The following is a 24,526-nucleotide window of genomic DNA, read 5'->3' as shown; positions in this document are numbered from 1 at the left end:
AAATCACACGAGTGTGTTTTCTCACCATAATCGACTCAAACTAGAATCAGTAACAAAAAGATAACAGGAAATTTTCCAAACACTTATAAATTAAACAAGACACTTCTAAATGATCCAAGGTCAAAGAGAAGTCTCAAATTTTTAAAAAATACAAGAAACATAATGAAAATGGAAATGCAATACAATTCATAGGACACAATCTGAAAGCACTGCTAAGAGGAAATTTACAACACTAAATGCACACATCAGAAAACAGGAAGTCTGAAATAAAAGATCTAAGTTCCCACACCATAAGGACCTAGAAAAAGAGAAGGAAAATAAACCCAAAGCAAGCAGAAAACAGGAAATAATAAAAGTAAAAATCAATAAAACGAGATGCAGAAAAATAGAGAAAAATCAATGAAACGAAATGCTAGTTCTCTGAAAAGAGCAATAAAATTGACAGTCCTCTAGCAAGACTGACAAAGAGGAAAAAAAAAAGACACAAATTAACAATATCAGGAATGAAACAGGGGACAGATATCGCTACACACCCTGCAAACATCAGAATAATCATCATCCTAGGAACAACTCTGCACACATAAAATTGACAAGCTAGATGAAATGGATCAATTCCACAAAACCACAAACTACCAAAACAAACCCAATATGAAATAAATTTGAATAGCCCATAACTATAAAGTTCAATTTTTAATTTAAAAACTCCTGAAAAAGAACTCTGCAGGCCAAGACTGTCTGACCAAGACAATTCTACCAAACATTTAAAAGAGAACTAACACCAATTCTACACAATCTCTTTCAAAAAAAATAAGAGAAAAAACCATCTAATAAACCAATTCAGGAGAGTAGACGTTATAAGATCAATATACAAAAATCAACTGTAATGAATGCAAAAATGAAATTTTAAAAACTATGCCATTTACAAAAACATCAAAAAGAATAAAATAGTTACAAATAAATTTAACCTAAGTACAAGAAATGGACTTCCCTGGTGGTGCAGTGGTTAAGAATCTGCCTGCCAATGTAGGGGACATGGATTCGAGCCCTGGTCTGGGAAGATCCCACATGCTGCGGAGCAAATAGGCCCGTGGGCCACAACTACTGAGCCTGCACTCTGGAGCCCACAAGCCACAACTACTGAAGCCCGCACGCTGCAACTACTGAGCCTGTGAGCCACAACTGCTGAAGCCTGCACGCCTAGAGCCCGTGCTCCGCAACAAGAAAAGCCAACACAAAGAGAAGCCCGCGCATCACACAAAGAGCAGCCCCCAGTCACCGCACGTGACCAAAGAAAGCCTGCACCAGCAACAAAGACCCAACACAGCCAAAAATAAATTAATTAATTTATTAAAAAAAAAAAAAAGAAGGGGGTAGGGGGAAAGGAAAGTGGATTTGGCTACAAAGGGGCAGCATGAAGGATCGTTGTGGTAGGGGAAATGTACTGCATCTAGACTACATCAAAGTCAGTATCCTGGTTGTGATATTGTATTACAGCTTTGCAAGATGTTACCACTAGGAGAAACTGGGTAAAAGGTACTCAGGAACTCTATTATTTCTTGTAACTGCATGTGATTCTACAATTATCTCAAAATAAAGTTTAATTTTTTAAAAATTGCTTTTAACACACAAACACAGTAACCTGCAGAAGAATTTAATTTTAAAATTTGGTATATAATATCACACTGGAAATATTCCTAGTTACCAGGAAATACCTTTTTCCTTTTGAAGAAAACAATCCAACATATAATTCAGCTGTCCCTTCTCTGAATTTAAAATATACAATTTATTAAATATAAAGTTGCTAAGGTTATAATTTTATCAGTTACAGGTGCTTGTTAAAAGATATGACTTAAGTTGTCACAAGTGGGCATAATGAAGCAATATTTGATAACACTAATTCCATTTTAAAAACTAGAGATGCCTTACAAGGAAAATAATAAAATACTCTGAATTTTACAAGGCAAGATTTTACGGAAATAAAATAAAAATTTGAGGAAATAAATATTGATATAAAAGGAATATAAGCTGCAGATTTTTATGGGAAAAGAAAATATTAAGTTTATTCTACCATAAAGGACCCATTTAGCATAGCTAGAGTTCTTTTTCTTATGCTAAACACACCTAAAACTTTAAGGGCTTGCACCAATACCTGCAAGATTTGTATATATGCTAAACACAGGTTCATCCATTTTTACTAATAGGTTAACAATATAAAATGAATACTGGACACGGATTAAAGATAAACATATTAAGATTAGAAAATGACCAATAAGAACCTACTGTCTTTGGCTGCTGATTTACTTTTTTATCTTCCAGATCCTTGAATTTTGATCGAAAAGAAATCATTTTCTCTTGAAGTTCTGGTGTACATAGTTCGTACACATCCAACATAAGAGGAAATTTAACATCCTATATACAAACCAAAAAGAAAAAGTGCAAACAGACTTATAAAGGTAGTTATTTAAAATATTTATCACACTTTTTAAAGTACTGCTTTCATATTCAAATAAAGTTGAAAATAAGAACTGTAAAATTCACATGGAAATCTATGCATTTGAAGATATCAAGTGTTTATTTTCAATCTGGTCCTAACTTTAAGATAAAAAAAATTTTAACTTTTCCATTAAACATTTTAACCCATGAAACTGACCTCAGAGGAGTTACCAAAAAATTTAAACAACAGGGACTTCCCTGGTGGTCCAGTGGTTAAGAATCCACCTCCCAATACACAGGACACGGGTTCAACCCCTGGTCAGGGAGCTAAGATCCCATATGCCGCGGAGCAACTAAGCCTGCGTGCTCTAGAGCCCACGCACAACTAGAGAGCCCATGTGCCGCAACTACTGAGCCCGTGTGCTCTGGAGCCCCACGCACCACAACTAGAGAGCCCACATGCTGCAATTACCGAGCCCGTGCGCTCTGCAGCCCGTGCGCCACAACTAGAGAGCCTGAGTGCTGCAACTACTGAGCCCACATGCTCTAGGGCCCGCATGCCACAACTAGAGAGAAGGCCGCACGCTGCAAAGAGCCCACACGCCACAACGAAAGATCCCGCATGCCGCAACAAAGATCCCGTGTGCTGCAACTAAGAGCCAATGCAGCGAAATAACTAAGTTTTTTTTAAAATTTAAACAATAAAAGAAGCATTTCAGAAATACTAGACTAGCAGATACTTCAACTACATTTAACCTGTTCATATGACACTAAGTATATCTGAAAATGTATTATAAATTTCAGCTCAAGAGGCTAGTATTATATATGCCTCTCCCAAGGATCAGAGACTCTATGGATACACAGCAGAGCTACAGTTCAACAAAACAGATGAATCATAAGGTAGGCTCTGACATCAAATGATTACAATTTAAGTATTCCTTGGGCACCAGTAACTTAACACTCTCCTTTCACCTGGAAGAAAGGAACCGCCTAGAATAGAGTGTGTTATATTGCCCCTTACCCCACTCCCGTCCCCAAACCTACTGGACCAGTATCTCTGGAATTGAGGATCTGGTCTAGGGCAATATTTCTGGGGAATGGAGGGCACCCATCAGAATTACCTTTTGAAAAATGTAAGACCTAAGGCCCCACTTAATCAGATGCTTGGTGGTGGTTGAGGGGCAGGCGTGTGTATGATTTAAAATAAAAAGGACAATAGATAATTCCAATACATATTCTTATTAAGAACCACTTGTCTAATGTTAATAACTTCCCTATTTACAGTATTTTAAAGTGAGTTTATCCCTAAAAGAATAAAGAAACCTATTGTAAGTTAAGAATTACCTTCAGAGAATTACAATAATTTATTATAGTAAGGTTCGTTACTAACCTTAAGAACTTTGGCATTCACAGATTCCTTCTCTTTATAAAAAAATCGAACCATCTGAATAGTCAAGTAAGCAGGCAACCGGCTGATCTTGGACTGAGGAGACAAAGTGGAAAGAAATTCTGTAACATACAAATACCACCCAAGTTTTTAATTCCTCAGTTTGGTAAAAACAAAGACTGGGTAACATTAATTAGCTGGAAACCTTTCTAGTAAATGGAACTGGATTCCAAAACTTACAGATTTGATGTACAAAGCATTTCTTTGCAATGTTGGAGACTGTTTGGTGATTTCTTCCTGAAGTCGCTAAAAAAGAACATAACAGAAGTCCAAACATTAAAGAATTTTCTTCTGCAATACAGTTATATCTTTAATTCTTTTAAAAATTATCAACAGTACTAATTAATAGACAACAAATAGTACATCAACGGGTTTATACCCCTGAGAAATAATTTGAATGAAGACAATGTGGGAAGGCTTTTAGATATGGTTCAGTTCTTAAAAGGCATCAATTTTTACTGGCGTGAACTCCTCAGAATGTAAATAATACTTGAAGTCTTTTAATTATGACCCAAATGCTCAGATTCTGAGAGTTTATACTGTATTTTATACAACCTAAGGAAGCCTTTCATAGTATTCCTCTACTTATGGATCATCAGAATATTCATATTAGAAGAAAATTAAGAGAATGTAGATAACCCTTGTTCTTTACGCTTTATTTAGCAAAACCTTCCAGAACAAATCAGTTTTTGTTAAATTTGAGAAAAGTCGTAACACAGAAAACCTCTGTTAATCTAATAAATGTGGGAAAGCCTTTAGCCATTATATCTTATAACCATCATGTCTGCCATTCCACTCCTTACAGCCTGTGTGACATTGAGCAAGACAGTTATCCCTCTGGGCATCATCTGTAAATGGTGCATCATAGATGTAAATAGTGCTAAAAGCACTTAACGTGACAGCGCTGTTGTCAGAATTACATTAGTACATGGAGAAAACTTGGAGAACTATTTGGTATATATTCTATGTTCAACAAGCATGTTACACTTATATAAAAATTGTTTCAGGTTTGATTTTTAAAAATTACTAATTACAAAAGGAATCACCATGGAGTAGCTTTTTAACATTTAACCAAGTTTATCTGGCAACAAAGAGGTAAAGAAATGTGGAGCAAAATTACTCAAAAATAAAACGAATGATGATAAGGAATCTAAAAAATTACCAAGACAATAAATTAATTAATACATTAATACATACATTAATACATGTTTTTAAAGAAAGGATATATGGTACAATGTTACTCATCAGGTAAGCTACATATTATTACCATCAATCCATGATCATCTAGAAGTTCCAGGTATACTTAGTTTTCCTGGAATTTTATAAAATTATGAAGAATATACCCTGGAGAGTCCCTGCCAAAACATTCTATCCCACACTCTCCAATTAACATTTACATCACGTTTTGATGCCCTGAAACTTGTATCATAATTTGTTATAGGACTTGGGGTGGTAAGCTAGTATCTGTATGCTTTTATTTTTATTTATTTATTTTTACTTTTCCCTTTTTTTTTTTAACATCTTTATTGGAGTATACAATGGTGTGTTAGTTTCTGCTTTATAATAAAGTGAATCAGCTATACATATATCTCCATATCTCCTCCCTCTTGCATCTCCCTCCCATCCTCCCTATGCCACCCCTCTAGGTGGTCACAAAGCACCTAGCTGATCTCCCTGTGCCGTGTGGCTGCTTCCCACTAGCTATCTATTTTACATTTGGTAGTGTAGCTATGTCCATGCCACTCTCTCACTTTGTCCCAGCTTACCCTTCCCCCTCCCCGTGTCCTCAAGTCCATTCTCTACGTCTGCGTCTTTATTCCTGTCCTGCCCCTAGGTTCTTCAGAACCTTTTTTTTTTTTTTAGATTCCATGTATATGTTTTACCATACGGTATTTGTTTTTCTTTCTGACTTACTTCACTCTGTATGACAGATTCTATGTCCACCCACCTCACTACAAATAACTCAATTTTGTTTCTATTTATGGCTAATATTCCATTGTATATATGTGCCACATCTTCTTTAACTATTCATCTGTCGATGGACATTTAGGTTGCTTCCATGTCCTGGCTACTGTAAATAGAGCTGCAATGAACATTGTGGTACATGACTCTTTTTGAATTATGGTTTTCTCAGGGTATATGCCCAGTAGTGAGATTGCTGGGTGGTATGGCAGTTCTGTTTTTAGTTTTTTAAGGAACCTCCATACTGTTCTCCATAGTGACTGTATCAATTTACATTCCCACTAACAGTGCAAGACGGCTCCCTTTTCTCTATACCCTCTCCAGCATTTATTGTTTGTAGATTTTTTGATGATGGGCATTCTGACTGATAATGAGGTGATACCTCATTGTAGTTGTGATTTGCATTTCTCTAATGGTTAGTGATGTTGAGCATCCTTTCATGTGTTTGTTGGCAATCTGTATATCTTCTTTGGAAAAATGTCTATTTAGGTCTTCTGCCCATTTTTGGATTGGGTTGTTTGTTTTTTTGATATTGAGCTGCATGAGCTGCTTGTAAATTTTGGAGATTAATTCTTTGTCAGTTGCTTCATTTGCAAGTATTTTCTCCCATTCTGAGGGTTGTCTTTTCATCTTGTTTATGTTTCCTTTTGCTGTGCAAAAGCTTTTAAGTTTCATTAGGTCCTATTTGTTTATTTTTCCGTTTCTCTAGGAGGTGGGTCAAAAAGGATCTTGCTGTGATTTATGTCATATAGTGTTCTGCCTATGTTTTCCTCTAAGAGTTTTATACTGTATAGCATTACATTTAGGTCTTTAATCCACTTTGAGTTTATTGTTGTGTATGGTGTTAGGGAGTGTTCTAATTTCATTCTTTTACATGGAGCTATCCAGTTTTCCCAGCACCACCTATTGAAGAGGCTGTCTTTTCTCCATTGTATATTCTTGTCTCTTTTATCAAAGATAAGGTGACCATATTTGTGTGGGTTTATCTCTGGGCTTTCTATCCTGTTCCATGGATCTATATTTCTGCTTTTGTGCCAGTACCATACTGTCTTGATTACTGTAGCTTTGTAGTACAGTCTGAAGTCCAGGAGCCTGATTCCTCCAGCTCTGTTTTTCTTTCTCAAGATTGCTTTGGCTATTTGGAGTCTTTTGTGTTTCCATACAGATTGTGAAACTTTTTGTTCTAGTTCTGTGAAAAATGCCATTGGCAGTTTGATAGGGATTGCATTGAATCTGTAGATTGCTTTGGGAAGTACAGTCATTTTCACAATGTTGATTCTTCCAATCCAAGAACATGGTATATCTCTCCATCTGTTTGTATCATCTTTAATTTCTTTCATCAGTGTCTTATAGTTTTCTGCATACAGGTCTTTTGTCTCCTTAGGTAGGTTCATTCCTAGGTATTTTATTCTTTTTCTTGCAGTGGTAAATGGGAGTGTTTCCTTAATTTCTCTTTCAGATTTTTCATCATTAGTGTATAGGAATGCAAGAGATTTCTGTGCATTAATTTTGTATCCTGCTACTTTATAAAATTCATTGATTAGTTCTAGTAGTTTTCTGGTAGCATCTTTAGGATTCTCTATGAATAGTATCATGTCATCTGCAAACACTGGCAGCTTTACTTCTTCTTTTCCGATTTGGATTCCTCTTATTTCTTTTTCTTCTCTGATTGCTGTGGCTAAAACTTCCAAAACTATGCTGAATAACAGTGGTGAGAGTGGACAACCTTGTCTTGTTCCTGATCTTAGAGGAAATAGTTTCAGTTTTTCACCATTGAGAACGATGTTGGCTGTGGGTTTGTCATATATGGCCTTTATTACGTTGAGGTAAGTTCCCTCTATGCCTACTTTCTGAAGGGTTTATATCATAAATGGGTACTGAATTTTGGCAAAAGCTTTTTCTGCATCTATAGAGATGATCATATGGTCTTTCTCCTTCAATTTGTTAATATGGTTTATCACATTGATTGATTTGCATAAATTCACGTATGCTTTTCAAGTGAACTTCTCTTAAAAGCCATCATGCCTCACCACAACTCTCCCCTCAGTATCACAGGGCAAAGAATAGCACTATTTATCTATCTGTTTCTTACAGAAACATTTACCAGTATTTCCCCTAACCCAATCTTACCCCAAACTGTACATGGGAGCTCCCTGACAACAAATAACCTTGTTTTCAATGTAATTCCTGCCCCAATTCACTGCCCATCATTCAAGAGATGTACATATTCCCCCAAACCATATCAAATAAATGTTAGGCAAGAAAATTGTTCTATTTTATCAATCTGCTCATTAGAGTGGATTCTTTAGTATGGCACTGGGCAAACAGTACTAACTGAAAAATAAGACAAGCAAGTTTTAGATCTGGCTCTGCCACAAACCAAGTAAGTCACTTAAAATCTAGGGCCTCAACTTTAATACTAGTGTAATGGGAGAATGACTACATGCCCTCATTTGCACAATACAATCCCAGTTTATACCTCACATTAATATATCCTCATTATAATACCCTCAGAGGCCTCCTTCGAGCCTCTGGCCACAACATTTTTGTCAACCGATCAATACACAACCTTGTTTTATGTGTTTCTGCTATTTAATGACACCTTAACATACACTGAACTCACAGCCAAGTACACTATAACTCATCCCTGAATGAAGCTTATCTAACAAATGTTATTTTCTCCTTAAGGCACGTCACAGCCTTCTTGCACTTAGAACACCAGACAGCACTTCAGCATTATGCCTGAAGGGCATTATAAACAGCAAGATGACCAAGAAAAAGCACAAAAATGCAAGAAATGTGGCATTAAAATTACCACAAAAAGGGTACTTGTTTATAGTATGAGCACTGAAACAAGAAGGTAGAGCATCACCTTTGGGACCTCAGGTGAAACAGTGTGAGTCAGGCGACTCAAAATTTTTGTCACCCTGTGCATATCTACAAATGACCATGAAAGCACCATGAGTACTTATGTTGGGGTTACAAATACATTTTAGCAAGTAGGTGTATTTGCAAATACAGAATCTACAAACAATGGGGATGAACTGCAATTGTCCTTACCAACTTAAGTCCTGTAAAAAGATACTTGACTTCTTGATTGATAAAACAGCTAAGCTGAAGCTGACTTTCCTTTCCTTTACTGACTTCTTCTTCTTCAGATTCTGTACATTTCATGCTTTGAAAAATAAGATAAGGAATTTGCCAATAGGCATTCAATTTGTTATATAACCTTGAATAAGTTATCTTAATGCTATTAAAATTAATAGCATCATTCATTGGTATTTAAAACATTTCAGTCTTCCAAAAGAGATTCATTTTAATATACCTAAAAATGCTCATTCACTTACCAACAATACGGATTAATGAAAGTGTGTAAAAGGATAAACTCTCAACAAATGTAAGTTGGTATTTATAGTCTTAAAATGGTCTTAATAACCCAAAGATAGATAAACAAATCTTTTTCTAAGTTTCCACCCATGATATAGAAAATAGTACTCTCCTAAATTCATGTTTTATTAATTGTATCAATCTCATGTATATAATTTAGCTGATTTATCCCATTTCATAATTAAAAATTAATTCTCTATGAGGTGAATTAATGAGGTATTCTGCTAAAGATGTTCTTAGGAAAAAATAATGAATGGCCTTAAAGAGTACATTTATCTAAACTTCAAGAGCACTCCAAAGGGTGTATTTTTCCAAATTCCTGATTTCCACATTTTTTAAGCATAAAAACCTCTGAAGAATTTTCCTTCATATCCCACCCACCACTCCAGGCAACAACGCTATTTATACCAATTCACTTCTAATAAGTTATGATTACAGTCATACTAATCTTGGCTCATAAGGATACGTAGTTTCAAATTCAACTCCGAAGAACTGATCAATTAAACTTTTCTTTTTAGAAGGTGTCACTGCTGGTACAGATGAAGAATCTGTCTGCAAGTTAAGATGAAATAAAAAATTCCAACTTTACATCACATGCATATTAATGTACATTGGCTCCCACACAATCCAGTTTAGTAACACACATTTAAGCTTTTTAAAATGTAATCCCTTTCTGTAAAATCCTTCTACTGATCAAAAAATATTACCAAAAAATTGTAATTTTTTATAATGCATTTTTAAAATGCTCAATAATCTCAATTGATTAAATTTAGCAAATAATGCATTGAATTCAAGCACCAAATGCAAGCTGTCAAGTTCCAACTACAGATTCAGCATCTAAAGTATTCAAGTACATGTCTAACTATTAGGATGAACTAAGACTTCAGGGTGGGGGTGGGATAGAGAATCAAAGTCTATATTCACAAATATATTTCAATTACCTCTTTAACAGTATCATCCTCTACAGCTTCCAATTTCTGTTGCAATACTCGCATCATTTGTATCCAACATTCATTAGCATCCTGTAATTTAAAAAGTGACACAGTAAGTAATTTCTGCTATTACAGTGTTTGATCTATAAAATCCCTCCAAATTACTGTTTCCTTAGAGAAGGGGAAGTTGTTTTTTTCTTTAAAAATATTAAGCCAAATTAAATATTATATGATCTTCAAAACAATGAAGAATTCCAGAATAGTTTATTCATTCATTCAAGAGATGTTTCGTGGGGCTTCCCTGGTGACGCAGTGGTTGAGAATCTGCCTGCCAATGCAGGGGACACGGGTTCGAGCCCTGGTCTGGGAAGATCCCACATGCCGTGGAGCAACTAGGCCTGTGAGCCACAACTACTGAGCCTGCACGTCTGGAGCCTGTGCTCCGCAACAAGAGAGGCCACGATAGTGAGAGGCCCGCACACTGCGATGAAGAGTGGCTCCCACTTGCCACAACTATAGAAAGCCCTCACACAGAAATGAAGACCCAACACAGCAATCAATCAATCAATCAATCAATCAATCTCTCCTAACACAGTAACCACAGTTGGCTTATACTTTAAAAAAAAAAAAAAAATTCAACCATTAAAAAAAAAAAAAGATGTTTTGTGAATTCATTATTATGCTAAACACTATTCTAGACACTAGGAATACACAGCAGTCAACAAAATAGGAAAAGTCCTAATGGGGAACAGAAACAAAATATAACAAATTCAAGTAAAGAGAGGGTTATGAAGGGAAAAAAAGCAATATGGGAGCAGAAAGTGATTAGGGGATTGCCAACAAACACATGAAAGGATACTCAACATCACTAATCATTAGAGAAATGCAAGTCAAAACTACAATGAGGTATCACCTCACACCGGTCAGAATGGCCATCATCAAAAAATCTACAAACAATAAATGCTGGAGAGGGTGTGGAGAAAAGGGACCTCTTGCACTGTTGGTGGGAATGTAAATTGATACAGCCACTATGGAGAACAGTATGGATGTTCCTTAAAAAACTAAAAATAGAACTACCATACCACCCAGCAATCTCACTACTGGGCATATACCCTGAGAAAACCATAATTCAAAAAGAGTCATGTACCACAATGTTCACTGCAGCTCTATTTACAATAGCCAGGACATGGAAGCAACCTAAGTGTCCATCAACAGATGAATGGATAAAGAAGATGTGGCACATATATACAATGGAATATTACTCAGCCATAAAAAGAAACGAAATTTAGTTATTTGCAGTGAGGTGGATGGACCTAGAGTCTGTCATACAGAGTGAAGTCAGAAAGAGAAAAACAAATACCGTATGCTAACACATATATATGGAATCTAAAAAAAAGAAAAAAAAATGGTTCTGAAGAACCTAGGGGTAGGACAGGAATAAAGACACAGATGTAGAGAATGGACTTGAGGACAAGGGGAGGGGGATGGGTAAGCTGGGACGAAGTGAGAGAGTGGCATGGACATATATACACTACCAAATGTAAAAGAGATAGCTAGTGGGAAGCAGCTGCATAGCACAGGGAGATCAGCTGGGTGCTCTGTGACCACCTAGAGGGGTAGGATAGGGAGGATGGGAGGGAGACGCAAGAGGGAGGAGATATGGGGATATATGTATATGTATAGCTGATTCACTCTGTTATAAAGCAGAAACTAACACACCATTGTAAAGCAATTATACTCCAATAAAGGTGTTAAAAAAAAAAAAAAGAAAGCGATTAGGGGAAAGGAAGTGTGCTATTTCAATAGGACTGTCAAGGAAAGCCTCTGTGATGCCTTGACATTTGAGCCATGAGACCTGAATGAGGTGAGGAAGCAAGCCATGCACCTGGGAGCCAAAGGAAAAAGAGCAAAGGTCCTACAGAAAGAGGATACTTGGAGGGTTTTTAAAAAATAGCAAGGAAGTCAGTGTATGAGGGTTTTTAAAAAATAGCAAGGAAGTCAGTGTATCTGGAGAGAACTGAGCAAGGGGAAGAGTGGCACATGATGAGCTCAGAGAGGTAGCCAGGAGCTAGACTGTTTAGGACTGAGACAGAAAGTCACTAGGAGTTACTGAACAAGGAAACCAACATAATCTTATTTACATTTTTAAAAGGACTCTGGGGGCTGTGTAGAGAAACACCACAAAAGGCAGAAGCAAGATGATCAGTTAACAGACTACTGCACCTCTCCAGGCAAGAGATAATGGTGGTGTGAACTAGAGAGGACTGATTACTTGTATTTCCAAATATACTCCAGTACGTGTAGGACGCCTAAGTTTTACATTTACAAAATGAAAACCACAGAACCTTGCCCTGATTACCTGTTGAAGATATTGTCCTTGTTCGCCCTTCTCTGCAAACTGTGGAAAAGCCATGTGCAAAAACTGCAGTAGAATAATAGGTGGAATACTGGAAGAAGTTTTATCCATGGAATCAAACAAATCTCTAAGGGCTTAAAAACAAAGCAAATACTTCCTTAGTAAAACAGTGACATATTTAATACATGCTACTGTAAATTAATTCTCAATTAATACCAAGAAATGCTTATTAATTATTTTTAAGTATATCCATTCCTTTTGCAATTGCTGGATCCCTAATAAGAAAATAATTTGTTTTTAAATCTTAACTCACCATTAGACTTTATAATGCAATCAATCACTAGCTATAAACAATGTCTCTCTCTCCTTGACAGCCTTTGTCTTCCCTAATAAAGCAGGGTATATTCATTTAATACAGACAACACATAACTTCTGTCTAGGAATCACACAGGCATGATGCTATGCTACAGTTCCGCCATTATCAGGACGTCAGGTAACCACTCCCAACCCTCCTCCCTTTAAGCCCATACTTGGTTCCCGTGTACTGAACTCCTGAGTATTGAAATCTGGAGTATGTTTAAATGAAGTATGTTTAAATCCTTAAACAAACTTCCTGACTGTACTGAACAGCTAAGAACCAAAACTAATTTGCCTTCTTCAAAATCTTTCCTCTGCTTATCCTCTCTCATCATCATAAATCCCGTGGTCATAAACTCAGCCCTGCTCGAGTTCAGAATACTTTTTCTCTGTTGACTCCCTAGCTATCACACCTTGCCCTTACTTCATGTATAGCAAGCAAAACTCTAATCTAGCTTATCTTGCATTGTTTTGTTAACTAAAATGTGAAATGTTATCATTAGTATACAGACTATTTAGCATAGCAAATACTAAAATACAACATCTCAGCACAAAGTAAGTACTCAATGAAATGTTCCTGAATAAAACTACTAAACACAATGTTTAAAAAATATTTTAGGAGGTAGAGCTGAAATTATGCATCCCTACTAAGCTAATAATTTTAAAATAAAAAAAGCCTAAATTGTAATAACACTTTAAAGGATACACTTCTCAAAAAAAAAAACAAGAAAAAACCCCAGATTATTTAATTTAATATATACCATGAACAGAGCAGCTCAAATATTTCATTAGTTTGAAAGAAAAAGCTCAAAAGACACACTATACATTAAGAGACTAATGAGACATAACAACATAACTAAATGCAATGTGTGATCCTAAATTGGCTCCTGAAGCAAAAAAGAAAAACAACTTTATAATGGGGCAATACGGAGTTAATTGGCAAAATTTAATCAAGTCAGTATTACGAGTTAACATCAGTGTTAAATTCCCAGACTTTGAAAAATAACCATCTTGTGGTTATGAATGTCCTTATTCTCAGGAAATACATACTGAAGTATTCAGGAACAAAAAACATGATGTCTGCAACTTACACTCAAATGGTTCAGAAAAAAAGAACATGCATTACAGAGACTGATGATCCAGATGTGACAAAAAGTTAGTAATTGGTGAATTCTTGCAACTTTTCTGTGAATTTAAATTTATTTCAAAATAAAAAACTTAAAAAATCAAGAAGCAAAAAGTAAAGAATGGTATTTTTCATCCCATCAATACTGCAAGCCTCCTATAAGACACTGGAGAAGCTGTTGAAATTCTGAGCAACTCTTAGATACATAAGTTACCAGATGAACTAGATATGTGATCACATTTTCCCAGTAAAAACTTCAACAAATGAATCTACTTTCAGGGAAAAAGGTTAGAGGAAAATCTAATTCCAAATGATGCAAAGAAACCTACTGTTTATAGTATTACAGATTAATGATTGACCACAATGAGATACCATTTCACACCCCTAGAATGGCTATAATCAAAGACATTCAATACCTAGCGTCAGTGAGGATACAAAGAAATCAGAATCCTCATACATGCTGGGAGGAATATAAGATGATGCAGCTGCTTTGGAAAACAGTCTGGCAGTTCCTCACATAGTTACCATGTGACCCAACGATTCCTCTCCTAGATATATACCCAAGAGAAATGAAAACATATGTCCACACAGACTTGTACACAAATGTTTAGCAATATTTATATTGGTCAAAAAGTGGAAACTACCCAAATGTCTTATCAATGATGAAAGGATAAATGAAATGTGATATATCCAATACAATGGAATCTTACTCAGCAATAAAAAGGAATGAAGTACTGATACATGTTTATGATGTGGCTGAACCTCAAAAACATTCTAAGTGAAAGAAGCCATCAAAAAAGACCACATACTGTACAATTCCATTTATATCAACATTCTAGAATAGGCAAATCTGTAGACTGACAGTAGATTACTGGTTGCACAGGGCTGGTAGTGGTGAGAGGAAACGGGGTGACTGCTGAATGTTACAGGGTTTATTTTCTAGTGATGAAAATATTCTAAAATTGATTGTGGTGATGACTGCTTAACTCTATGAGTAAACTAAAAAACAGTGAACTGTATAACTTAAATGGGTGAGTAGTATGGTATGTGAATTGTCTCTCAATAAAGCTGTTACAAACCACCCCTCCACCCCCCCCCAAAAAAAGGCAAGGCTGTTAAAAACCCTATCAACCCAGCCCAAGGATTTAAGAGAATATTCATTTGTAAAACTGTCCAAAATGGGGCAGTGGAGGCAGAATACACTGTCTCATGTAATAAAGAAACAAGATACTTCTAGAATTTCTATTTCTCCTACCTCATATCCAACTTCCTTACATGAATACCCACTAATCCAAAGATTTTTTCAAATAGGACAGACATCACTGGTTTATAACGTGGATAATAAGTCCCAAGTTGTTTAATGTAAGTGTAAGTACTCTAATTTTAATGAGGTGATGTTTTAAAAATACATTTTGAAAACAGAAAGATACTAAAAAAAACTGTGAGTGAAAAATGACATTTATTGAATACCATATTCCCTCTTGAAAAGTAGTATATTTAAGATACTGACCTGCAGTAATATACTGTGCTGAAGCCATTTCCCCTGAAGCTCTCAAGGCACCTGCATACCTAGGACATTAAGACAGAATTAAATATTCACTTTATTCTGAAACTCAAATGGGAAGAAATTAGTTATTATGAAAGCCTCAACTACAAGTTTCTCTGAGTTGTTCCCACCATTTTTTCTTCTTCTCTTCTGGTCTCGTTCCTTTAAGAATGATATGGGCAAAAAAGGACTGCTAAGAAAAAACGGAAATTAGATGAATGAAGCCTACTTTAAATTCTTTCCTCTTGTCTAACTCATCTATAACATTTTCTAAAAATTGTGTAAACAAAAAAGTACACATAGCTGACTCACTTTGTTATACAGCAGAAACTAACACATTGTAAAGCAATTATACTCCAATAAAGATGTTAAAAAAATAAATAAAATAAAAAAGTACACATTTAATGTCCATTATTACAAAGAAAATAAAATATAATTTCAGAAATGAAGAAAAAATCATTAGATCAAAAACATTAAATGAAAATCAATAAATCTACATTCAGCACTAACTTCCTACACAACACTAAATAAGTCACTTAAATTTCAAGTCAGTTTTCTTACCTATAAAATAAAGGGTTTCTATTAAATGATTTCTAAATTCACTTTTATGATTCTCAGTTAATTTATGGCAGTACAAAGGACTGGCCACCCAAAGGAAATATTCAAACCACTGTATTTACTTATACAATGTTTTACGACAAAGGATCAAAAATTATCATTCAGGTATTAAACACTGGGCAATGGGAGAGATCCCACAAAACTAATATAAGATCAGTGGTTACTTGGGGGAGCTGGGCAGTTGACTGGAAAAGGTACAATAAAGCTTCCTGAGATGATGAAAATGTTCTATAAATTTTATTATAAAATGAGTTACAGAGAATTTGCATTTGTCAAAACTGATCACACCAAACACATAAGATGCATACATTTCACTAGATGTAAATCATATTCCAATTTGAAAAAAAAAAAGGGGACTTCCCTGGTGGCGCAGTAGTTAAGAATCCGCCTGCCAATTCAGGGGACATGGGTTCGATCCCTGGTCTGGGAAGATCCCACATGCCGCAGAGCAACTAAGCCCATGTGCCACAACTACTGAGCCTGTGCACTGCAACTACTGAGCCCGTGTGCCTAGAGCCCGTGCTCTGCAACAAAACAAGCCACTGCAATGAGAAGCCCACGTACTGCAATGAAGAGTAGCCCCCGCTCACCACTAGAGAAAGCCTGCGCAGCAACAAAGACCCAATGCAGCCAAGAAAAAAAAAAAACTCTGTGCTTATGTAAGTGAATGAAAGAGGTTACAGAAAATATTATGTTAAATTATATTCAATGGAAGAATTTTCTTTCTTTTTTTCATTTGTTTAGATCTTTTGGAAACTCTTGCAACTAAAAAATTCTTAATTTTTCAATATACAATAATGCATATTGTCTAAATTATATATGTTCATTTAAAAAATAAAAATCATAATAGTTTCCCTGTCAGACAGTTTAGCAACTTTTTAAAGGGCACTTCTGAAGTTAAAACAAAGAACTCATAAAGTAGATGCATCCCATAACATCACTGAAGTATGTAATTACATAACTGCCGCTGTTATGAATTTACATCTAGTTACAGGGTAACATGAGTATGTAACTATTTCTACATTTATGACAAAAGCTGCATTAATGAATTATCAATCTTTTTTTAATTATCTGAGAACAGAAAAATCATAGCTAATTTAATACCACCCCCCTAAAACTCTCAATATTATACCAAGAAAACTTATAATTCCTAATTAAGATAAAACCATCCAATAAGCCAAACATTCATAATGAACTTTACAAAGAAAAAACTGTTAGAAAAGAGGAGGAATTGACAGGAGTACTGAGAGTTTTAACAGGTAAAAATACTGAGAGGTTTTTCAGACAAAAGAACCAATAGAGTACCTTTCCTAATCTTTGCAAATAAATAAAAATTAAATAATGATATAGAAAATCTGAATGTAATTAATAAACTTAATGTCTATTATACTTTATCACCTACAAAAAGAAGATGTCTTGACTTTTCTATAATCTGTGAAATATTCACAACATTCAGGCATAGATCAGATCAACCCAAACATTCATTGACAGAAAAATGAATAATTATTTGGTAGTATATACATACAATGGTGTACCCTACAGCAGGGGTCCCCAACCCCCAGGACACTAAATGGTACTAGTATGTAGCCTCTTAGGAACCCGGCTGCACAGCAGGAGGTGAGCAGCAGGTGAGGGAGAGAAGCTTCATCTGTATTTACAGCTGCTCCCCATTGCTCGCGTCACTGCCTGGAGCTCCGCTTCCTGTCAGATCATAGGCCTCATTAGATTCTCATAGGAGTGCAAACCCTACTGTGAACTGCGCATGCGAGGGATCTAGGTTGCTTGCTCCTTATGAGAATTTAATGCCTGATGATCTGAGGTGGAGCTGAGGCAGTGATGCTAGCGCTGGGGAGCAGCTGCAAATACAGATTATCATTAGCAGAGAGGTTTGACTGCACAGAGACCATAATAAATCAACTGCTTGCAGACTCATATCAAAACCCTATCAGTGGGCTCAGTGGTTGAGAATCCGCCTGCCGATGCAGGGAACATGGGTTCGATCCCTGGTCCGGGAAGATCCCACATGCCGCGGAGCAACTAAGCCTATGCGCCACAACTACTGAGCTTGCGCTCTAGAGCCCACGAGCCACAACTACTGAGCCTGCGTGCCACAACTACTGAAGCTCGTGTGCCTAGAGCCCGTGCTCCGCAACAAGAGAAGCCTCCGCAATGAGAAGCCCGCGTACCGCAACGAAGAGTAGCCCCCGCTTGCCACAACTAGAGAAAACCCGCGCACAGCAATGAAGACCCAATGCAGCCAAAAATAAACAAACAAATAAATAAATTTATTTAAAAAAAAAAAAAACCTATCAGTGAGTGGCAAGTGACAATTAAGCTGCATCTTATGGAGTAGAGTGGACATAAGCAACACGCTTCAGGTGTCACCGTCTCCCATTACCCCCAGGTGGGACCATCCAGTTGTAGGAAAACAAGCTCAGGGCTCCCACTGATTCTGCATTATAGTGAGTTGTGTAATTATTTCATTATATATTACAATGTAATAACAGAAATAAAGTGCACAACAAATGTAATGCTCTGAATCATCCCAAAACCATCCCCCCCACCCTAGTCCGTGAAAACACTGTCTTCCATGAAACCAGTCCCCGTTGCCAAAACGCTGGGGACCGCTGCCCTACAGCATGAACGTGAATGAACACACACAAAACATGGAAAAGCCAAATATAATGAGCCTGACTCAAATGAACATAATCTGTACGCTTCTGTTCATAAAGAGTTCAAAATAAGCAAAATTACTCAAAATTAGAAGTCAGGTGAGTATAACAACTTTGCAAAGAAGGTTGGGGGCAGTGGATAGGAAGGGATCAGTGAGGGGACTTTTGGAGTGCTAACACAGTTCTGCTGATCCCCATCAGTTACAGGGATGTGTTCACTCTGGGATAATTCATTTGTTTCTATATTCATATGTTTCTATATAATTCAATAATTAAAAGCAAACTTTGGTTTTGCACAGCAAAGGAAACTATAAACAAAACGAAAAGACAACAGGAGAAAATATTTGCAAATGATGCAACAGACAAGGGCTTAATTTCCAAAATATACGAACAGCTCATACAGCTCAACAATGAAAAAACAAACAAGCCAATCCAAAAATGGGCAGGGATTTCCCTGGTGGTCCAGTGGGTAAGACTGCACACTCCCAATGAAGGGGGCCTGGGTTCGATCCCTGATCGGGGAACTAGATCCCACATGCATGCCACAACTAAATAGGCCACATGCCACAACAAAGATCCTGCATGCTGCAACTAAGACCCGGCTCAGCCAAAATAAATAAATAAATATTTTTTAAAAACATGGGCAGAAGACCTAGACATTTCTCCAAAGAAGACATATGGATGGCCAAGAGGCACATGAAAAGATGCTTGACATCTCTAATTATTAGGGAAGTGCAAATCAAAACTACAATAAGGTACCACTTCACACCAGTTAGACTGGCCATCATTAAAAAGGCTACAAATAACTGGGACTTCCCTGGTGGCGCAGTGGTTAAGAATCCGCCTGCCAATGCAGGTGACACGGGATCAATCCCTGGTCCGGGAAGATCCCACATGCCACGGAGCAACTAAGCCCATGCGTCACAACTACTGAGCCTGCACTCTAGAGCCCATGAGCCACAACTACTGAGCCCAAGCACCACAACTACTGAGCTCGTGCGCCTCTACTAGAGAGCCTGCATGCCGCAAACTACTGAGCCCATGCACTCTGGAACCCACGCACCACAACTGCAAAGCCCACGCACCCTGGAGCCCGCACGCCACAACAAGAGAGAGAAAAACCACATGACACCACTAGAGAGAAGCCCACACGCCACAACAAAGAGCTCGCGCACCACAATGAAAAGATCCCGTGTGCCTCAACAAAGATCCCACATGCCACAACTAAGACCCGACGCAGCCAAAAATAAATAGTATAAATAAATAATAATAATAAATTTTTTAAAAATAATAATACCTTAAAAAAAGTCTACAAATAACAAATGCTGGAGAGGGTATGGAGAAAAGGGAACCCTCCTTACACAGCTGGTGGGAATGTAAGCTAGTGCAGCCACTGTGGAAAACAGTATGGATGTTCCTCAGAAAACTAAAAATAGAATTACCATGTGATCCAGCAATTCTACTCCTGGACATATATCTGGACAAAACGGTAATTCAAAAAGATACATGCACCCCTATGTTCATAGCAGCACTGTTCACAATAGCCAAGACATAGAAACAACCTAAATGTTCATGGACAGCTGAATGGATAAAGAAGATGTGGTACATATATACAATGGAACACTACTCCGTCATAAAAAAGAAAGAAATAATGCCATTTGAAGCAACATGGATACAACTAGAGATTATCATACTAAGTGAAGTAAGTCAGAAAGAGAAAGCCAAATAACCATATGATATCACTTATATGTGGAATCTAAAATATGACACAAATGAACCTATCCCAGAAACAGAATCATGGACATAGAGGACAGACTGGTGGTTGCCGAGGGGGCGGGGGCTGGGGGAGGGAGGGAGTGGGAGGTTGCGGTTATCAGATGTAAGCTTTTATATACAGAATGGATAAAACAAGGTCCTATTGTATAACACAGAGAACTATATTCAATATCCTGTGATAAACCATAACGGAAAAGAATATTAAAAAAACAGAATATATATATGTATAACCGAATCCCTTTGCTGGACAGCAGTAATTAACACAACATTGTAAAACAACTATACTTCAATAAAAAAAGCAAAAAACAAAAAACTTTGGGGCAAAAGGAAAAGATAAGAATTTATAACTTATTTTTTAAATATTTATTTATTTATTTATTTTGACTGCACAGGTCTTAGTTGTGGTGTACGCGATCTTTAGTTGTGGCATGTGGGCTGCTTAGCTGCGGCAAGTGGACTACTTAATTGCAGCATGCAAACTCTTACTTGTGGCATGCATGTGGGATCTAGTTCCCCAACCAGGGATCAAACCCGGGCCCCCTGCATTGGGAGCACAGAGTCTTACCCACTGGACCACCAGGGAAGTCCCTTTTATAACATTTTTTAAAAAACATCTGAGCAATCTCATCTAATGAACAGAAAACAAGCAAAACCTCAGAATTAAATACTTTCATTCCTACATGAGAAAAATTAATGATCCAAGCATGCAACCTAAGGAAAACAGAAACAAAACATTAATACAAACAAAAGTAGAACGAATCAGACAACTGAAAGAACTGAGTGAATAAATCTAATAGCTGATTCTGTGAAAAATACACAAACCTCTGGCAAGATAATCAAAAGAGAAAAAATAAGAAATAAAAATGGAGAAAAAAATACAGATCCCAAAACCGAGTAACTCATATGCTAAAATAGTTTAAAGACATAAGGACAAATTCGTAGGAAAAAATAAATGACCAAAACTGACTCAAAAAGACGCAGAAAATGGACATTTAAAATGCCCCAAAAAGGGCTTCCCTGGTGGCACAGTGGTTGAGAATCCGCCTGCCAATGCAGGGGACACGGCTTCAAGCCCTGGTCCAGGAGGATCCCACATGCCGCAGAGCAACTAAGCCCATACGCCACAACTACTGACCCTGTGCTGTAGAGCCTGCGAGCCACAGCTACTGAGCCCATGTGCTGCAACTACTGAAGCCCACACGCCTAGAGCCTGTGCTCTGCAGCAAGAGAAGTCACCACAACGAGAAGCCCGTGCACCGCAACGAAGAGTAGCTCCCGCTCACCACAACTAGAGAAAAGCCCATGCGCAGCAATGAAGACCCAACACAGCCAAAAATAAATAAATAAATTTATAAAAATAAATAAATAAAATGCCCCCAAAAAAGTTGGGTCCAGCCAATTTTACTGGTAAGTTCTATCAAGAATAGATCATTCCTCTACAAATTTGAAAATGAAAGTCAAAGAGCAGTCTAGTTAATTACTAATGAAAAGACTGTTTTGTACTTATTAAGAGTTGGCTTGCCAGTCTCCAATAAGACAAAAATATTGTCATGTGATAGTGTCTTTTACAAGTAACTTATAGAATTTTCAAGGGTAATTTTTATTACATACACTTTTCACTTTATGTTCTAAATTTAGAACTCCCACATTCAGATGAGGTTCCACTGTTGGGCAGCATCAAGCAAACCAGATTTTATCCACAGGTATAGTTCTTGGCCCTCACCGCCTCTCTTCAGCTAATCCAGTCTGTTTCTCTTGAATGCATTTTCTTTCTACTCTTCATCGTTATACATCCCACTCTCCAGAACCTGCCATACATTTGAGGATGAACTTCAGCATCTCCAGCAGTAAAGCATCTTTCATGGAATTGTCCTCTTTTCTTTCATTCCTATTTTATCAGTTAGTGTCATTTTCCCAAAGACATACAACCCCATCCACGTCATTCTGTATCGATTAAGTTAGTAAGTACAGGGGCTTCCACCCTCTTGCAACAACTTAGAATTCAAAATAGTTTATTTGGTTTCAAGAAAATGGAAGCAACAAGATGAAATCTCCCTGCTTATATAAAACTCAGAGAAGTAACTCCAAAACATGAAAGAGAGCTCTCCTTGAAGCAGAGGCTATAATAAGGAATCCCAGATGAAAAAAGTAAAGAGGAAGTCTTGGAAATAAGGCAAATCTGTCCCAACTAGCCACCCTCTATGACAGGGAGCTGCCCCAGCAAGCTACTCATTCAGATAATTTGCACTTGGGACACAAGAGAATACACTGCATAAGATAAGTACACCATCTTCAAAGAAATGAAGATCAATCCATATATCCAAAGAGAACAAAGTTAAAGGACCAAACAGGAAAAAAAACCTTTAAATAAGAATACTTTGGAGCCTCAGAGAAATAAAAGCAGGAATCATATCCAAAACTTAAGAAAGGGAGATTTTATTAAAAAGAACAGAAGGTTGTGATAAATGAGCAGTTGTGAAACAAAGCTAACGTACAAATCAGTGAAATGTAAAACAGAACTGAGACATTCTCCCAGAACACAGCACATAAAAATAAATTAAAAGTGCAGAGAAGAAAAGACATTAGCAACAGATCCAAAAACTCCAATATTTAGAATATAAGAGGAAGGTAAAATAGAAGAGAAGCAATATCTGAAGAAATAATGGCTAAGAATGTCCCAGAGTTTAGGACAAGAGTCCTCAGACTGAAAGCACCCACTGAGGGTTAAATGAGATAAATAAAAGAAAACCCACACTTACGACTGTTGGAAAACGCTGAAAACAAAAATAAAGAGAAAATCCTAAAAGTTACTGACAGAAAAGATTAAGAACAGAGATTGATATTAGACCTCTCATCAGTAACCATGCGCACACTAAAACAGTGGGGAAATAACTATGAATCTCTGAGGAAAAATAACTGACTTTAACATTTCCCAGCAAAGCTGTTCTGAAACAGTACCCGTTTACTTGGCAGTCTTCCTCCATTAGACTGTCGGTACCTTGAAGACAGGTGCTCTGTCTTGTGCACTGGCAGTATATTGGTGGCAACCTAGGCAACTTCATGTAAATACCTGACAAGTGTTCACTTCAGAGAAATTCAGAAAACCTTCAGTTACTCTCAGGTTTCTGCATGTCTCCTCTCTCTCCTCTCTACTGCTCAATTTTATCAAAGCATTTCATAAGCCAGTAAGGGGAGAAAAAAACACACAGCATTCATTAAGCTGTCTAAGAATCCAAACTGCAGTTCAGAATTCCACCACATATTAATAACTGGCAATGTATGAATCAAAATAGATGTAATAAATTTAGTCAGAATTAAATTACATATTTTTTAAAGTTACACATTTATACTCACTGAAGAGAAGGGACCCTCATTTTACAGACTATTTGATATGTTCTCAAAACATGGATAACTGTTTACTCTGTTTACTTTTGTAAATACAATAGTATAAAAACAAAGTTCTATTTCTTTTAAAAACCATTACTCAACTGGTATAAGGATAAACATACAACATATGTGTTTCTAGACTAGAATTGAGAATCCAATCTTATTATTACATACATTATGGTCAATTAATTTTCAAAAAAGGTGCTAAGACAATCCAACAGGAAAGACCAGTCTTCTCAACAAATGGTACTGGAAGAACTAGACATCCGCATGCAAAAGAATGGGGAAAACTATCTCCTACCATACAAAAAAATTACCTAAAAATGGATCATAGACCTAAATGTAAAAGCTAAAACTATACAGCTCTTAAAAAAAATTTTATAACCTAGAAATTAGGCAATGGTTTCTTATATATGACACCAAAAAAAAAAAAAAACAACTACATCAAAATTTAAAATTTCTGTGCTACAAGAATGCGGTCAAGAAAGCGAAAAGACAACTCACAAAATGGAAGAAAATATTCGCAA

The 24,526-nt window shown here is 36.7% G+C and overlaps 1 protein-coding gene across 1 annotated transcript in view; it reads right to left on the bottom strand.

The window, feature by feature from the left end:
- The window catches only part of USP14 (ubiquitin specific peptidase 14), a 45,990-nt gene that overhangs the window by 4,338 nt on the left and 17,126 nt on the right, over positions 1-24,526 (bottom strand). The window contains exons 6-13 of the mRNA XM_007191580.2: positions 15,511-15,569; positions 12,521-12,651; positions 10,171-10,251; positions 9,696-9,781; positions 8,903-9,017; positions 4,061-4,126; positions 3,824-3,916; positions 2,281-2,409 (exon numbers count right to left, since the gene is read on the bottom strand). Coding sequence (XP_007191642.1) covers positions 2,281-2,409; positions 3,824-3,916; positions 4,061-4,126; positions 8,903-9,017; positions 9,696-9,781; positions 10,171-10,251; positions 12,521-12,651; positions 15,511-15,569 — 760 coding nt within the window. The remainder of the gene's footprint in view (positions 1-2,280; positions 2,410-3,823; positions 3,917-4,060; positions 4,127-8,902; positions 9,018-9,695; positions 9,782-10,170; positions 10,252-12,520; positions 12,652-15,510; positions 15,570-24,526) is intronic.

The sequence above is a fragment of the Balaenoptera acutorostrata genome, chromosome 13, assembly GCF_949987535.1.
Source record: "Balaenoptera acutorostrata chromosome 13, mBalAcu1.1, whole genome shotgun sequence".
NCBI classification, from domain to species: Eukaryota; Metazoa; Chordata; class Mammalia; order Artiodactyla; family Balaenopteridae; genus Balaenoptera; species Balaenoptera acutorostrata.
Note: the sequence above shows the minus strand (reverse complement) of the source record. Positions and strands in the feature narration are given on the sequence as shown.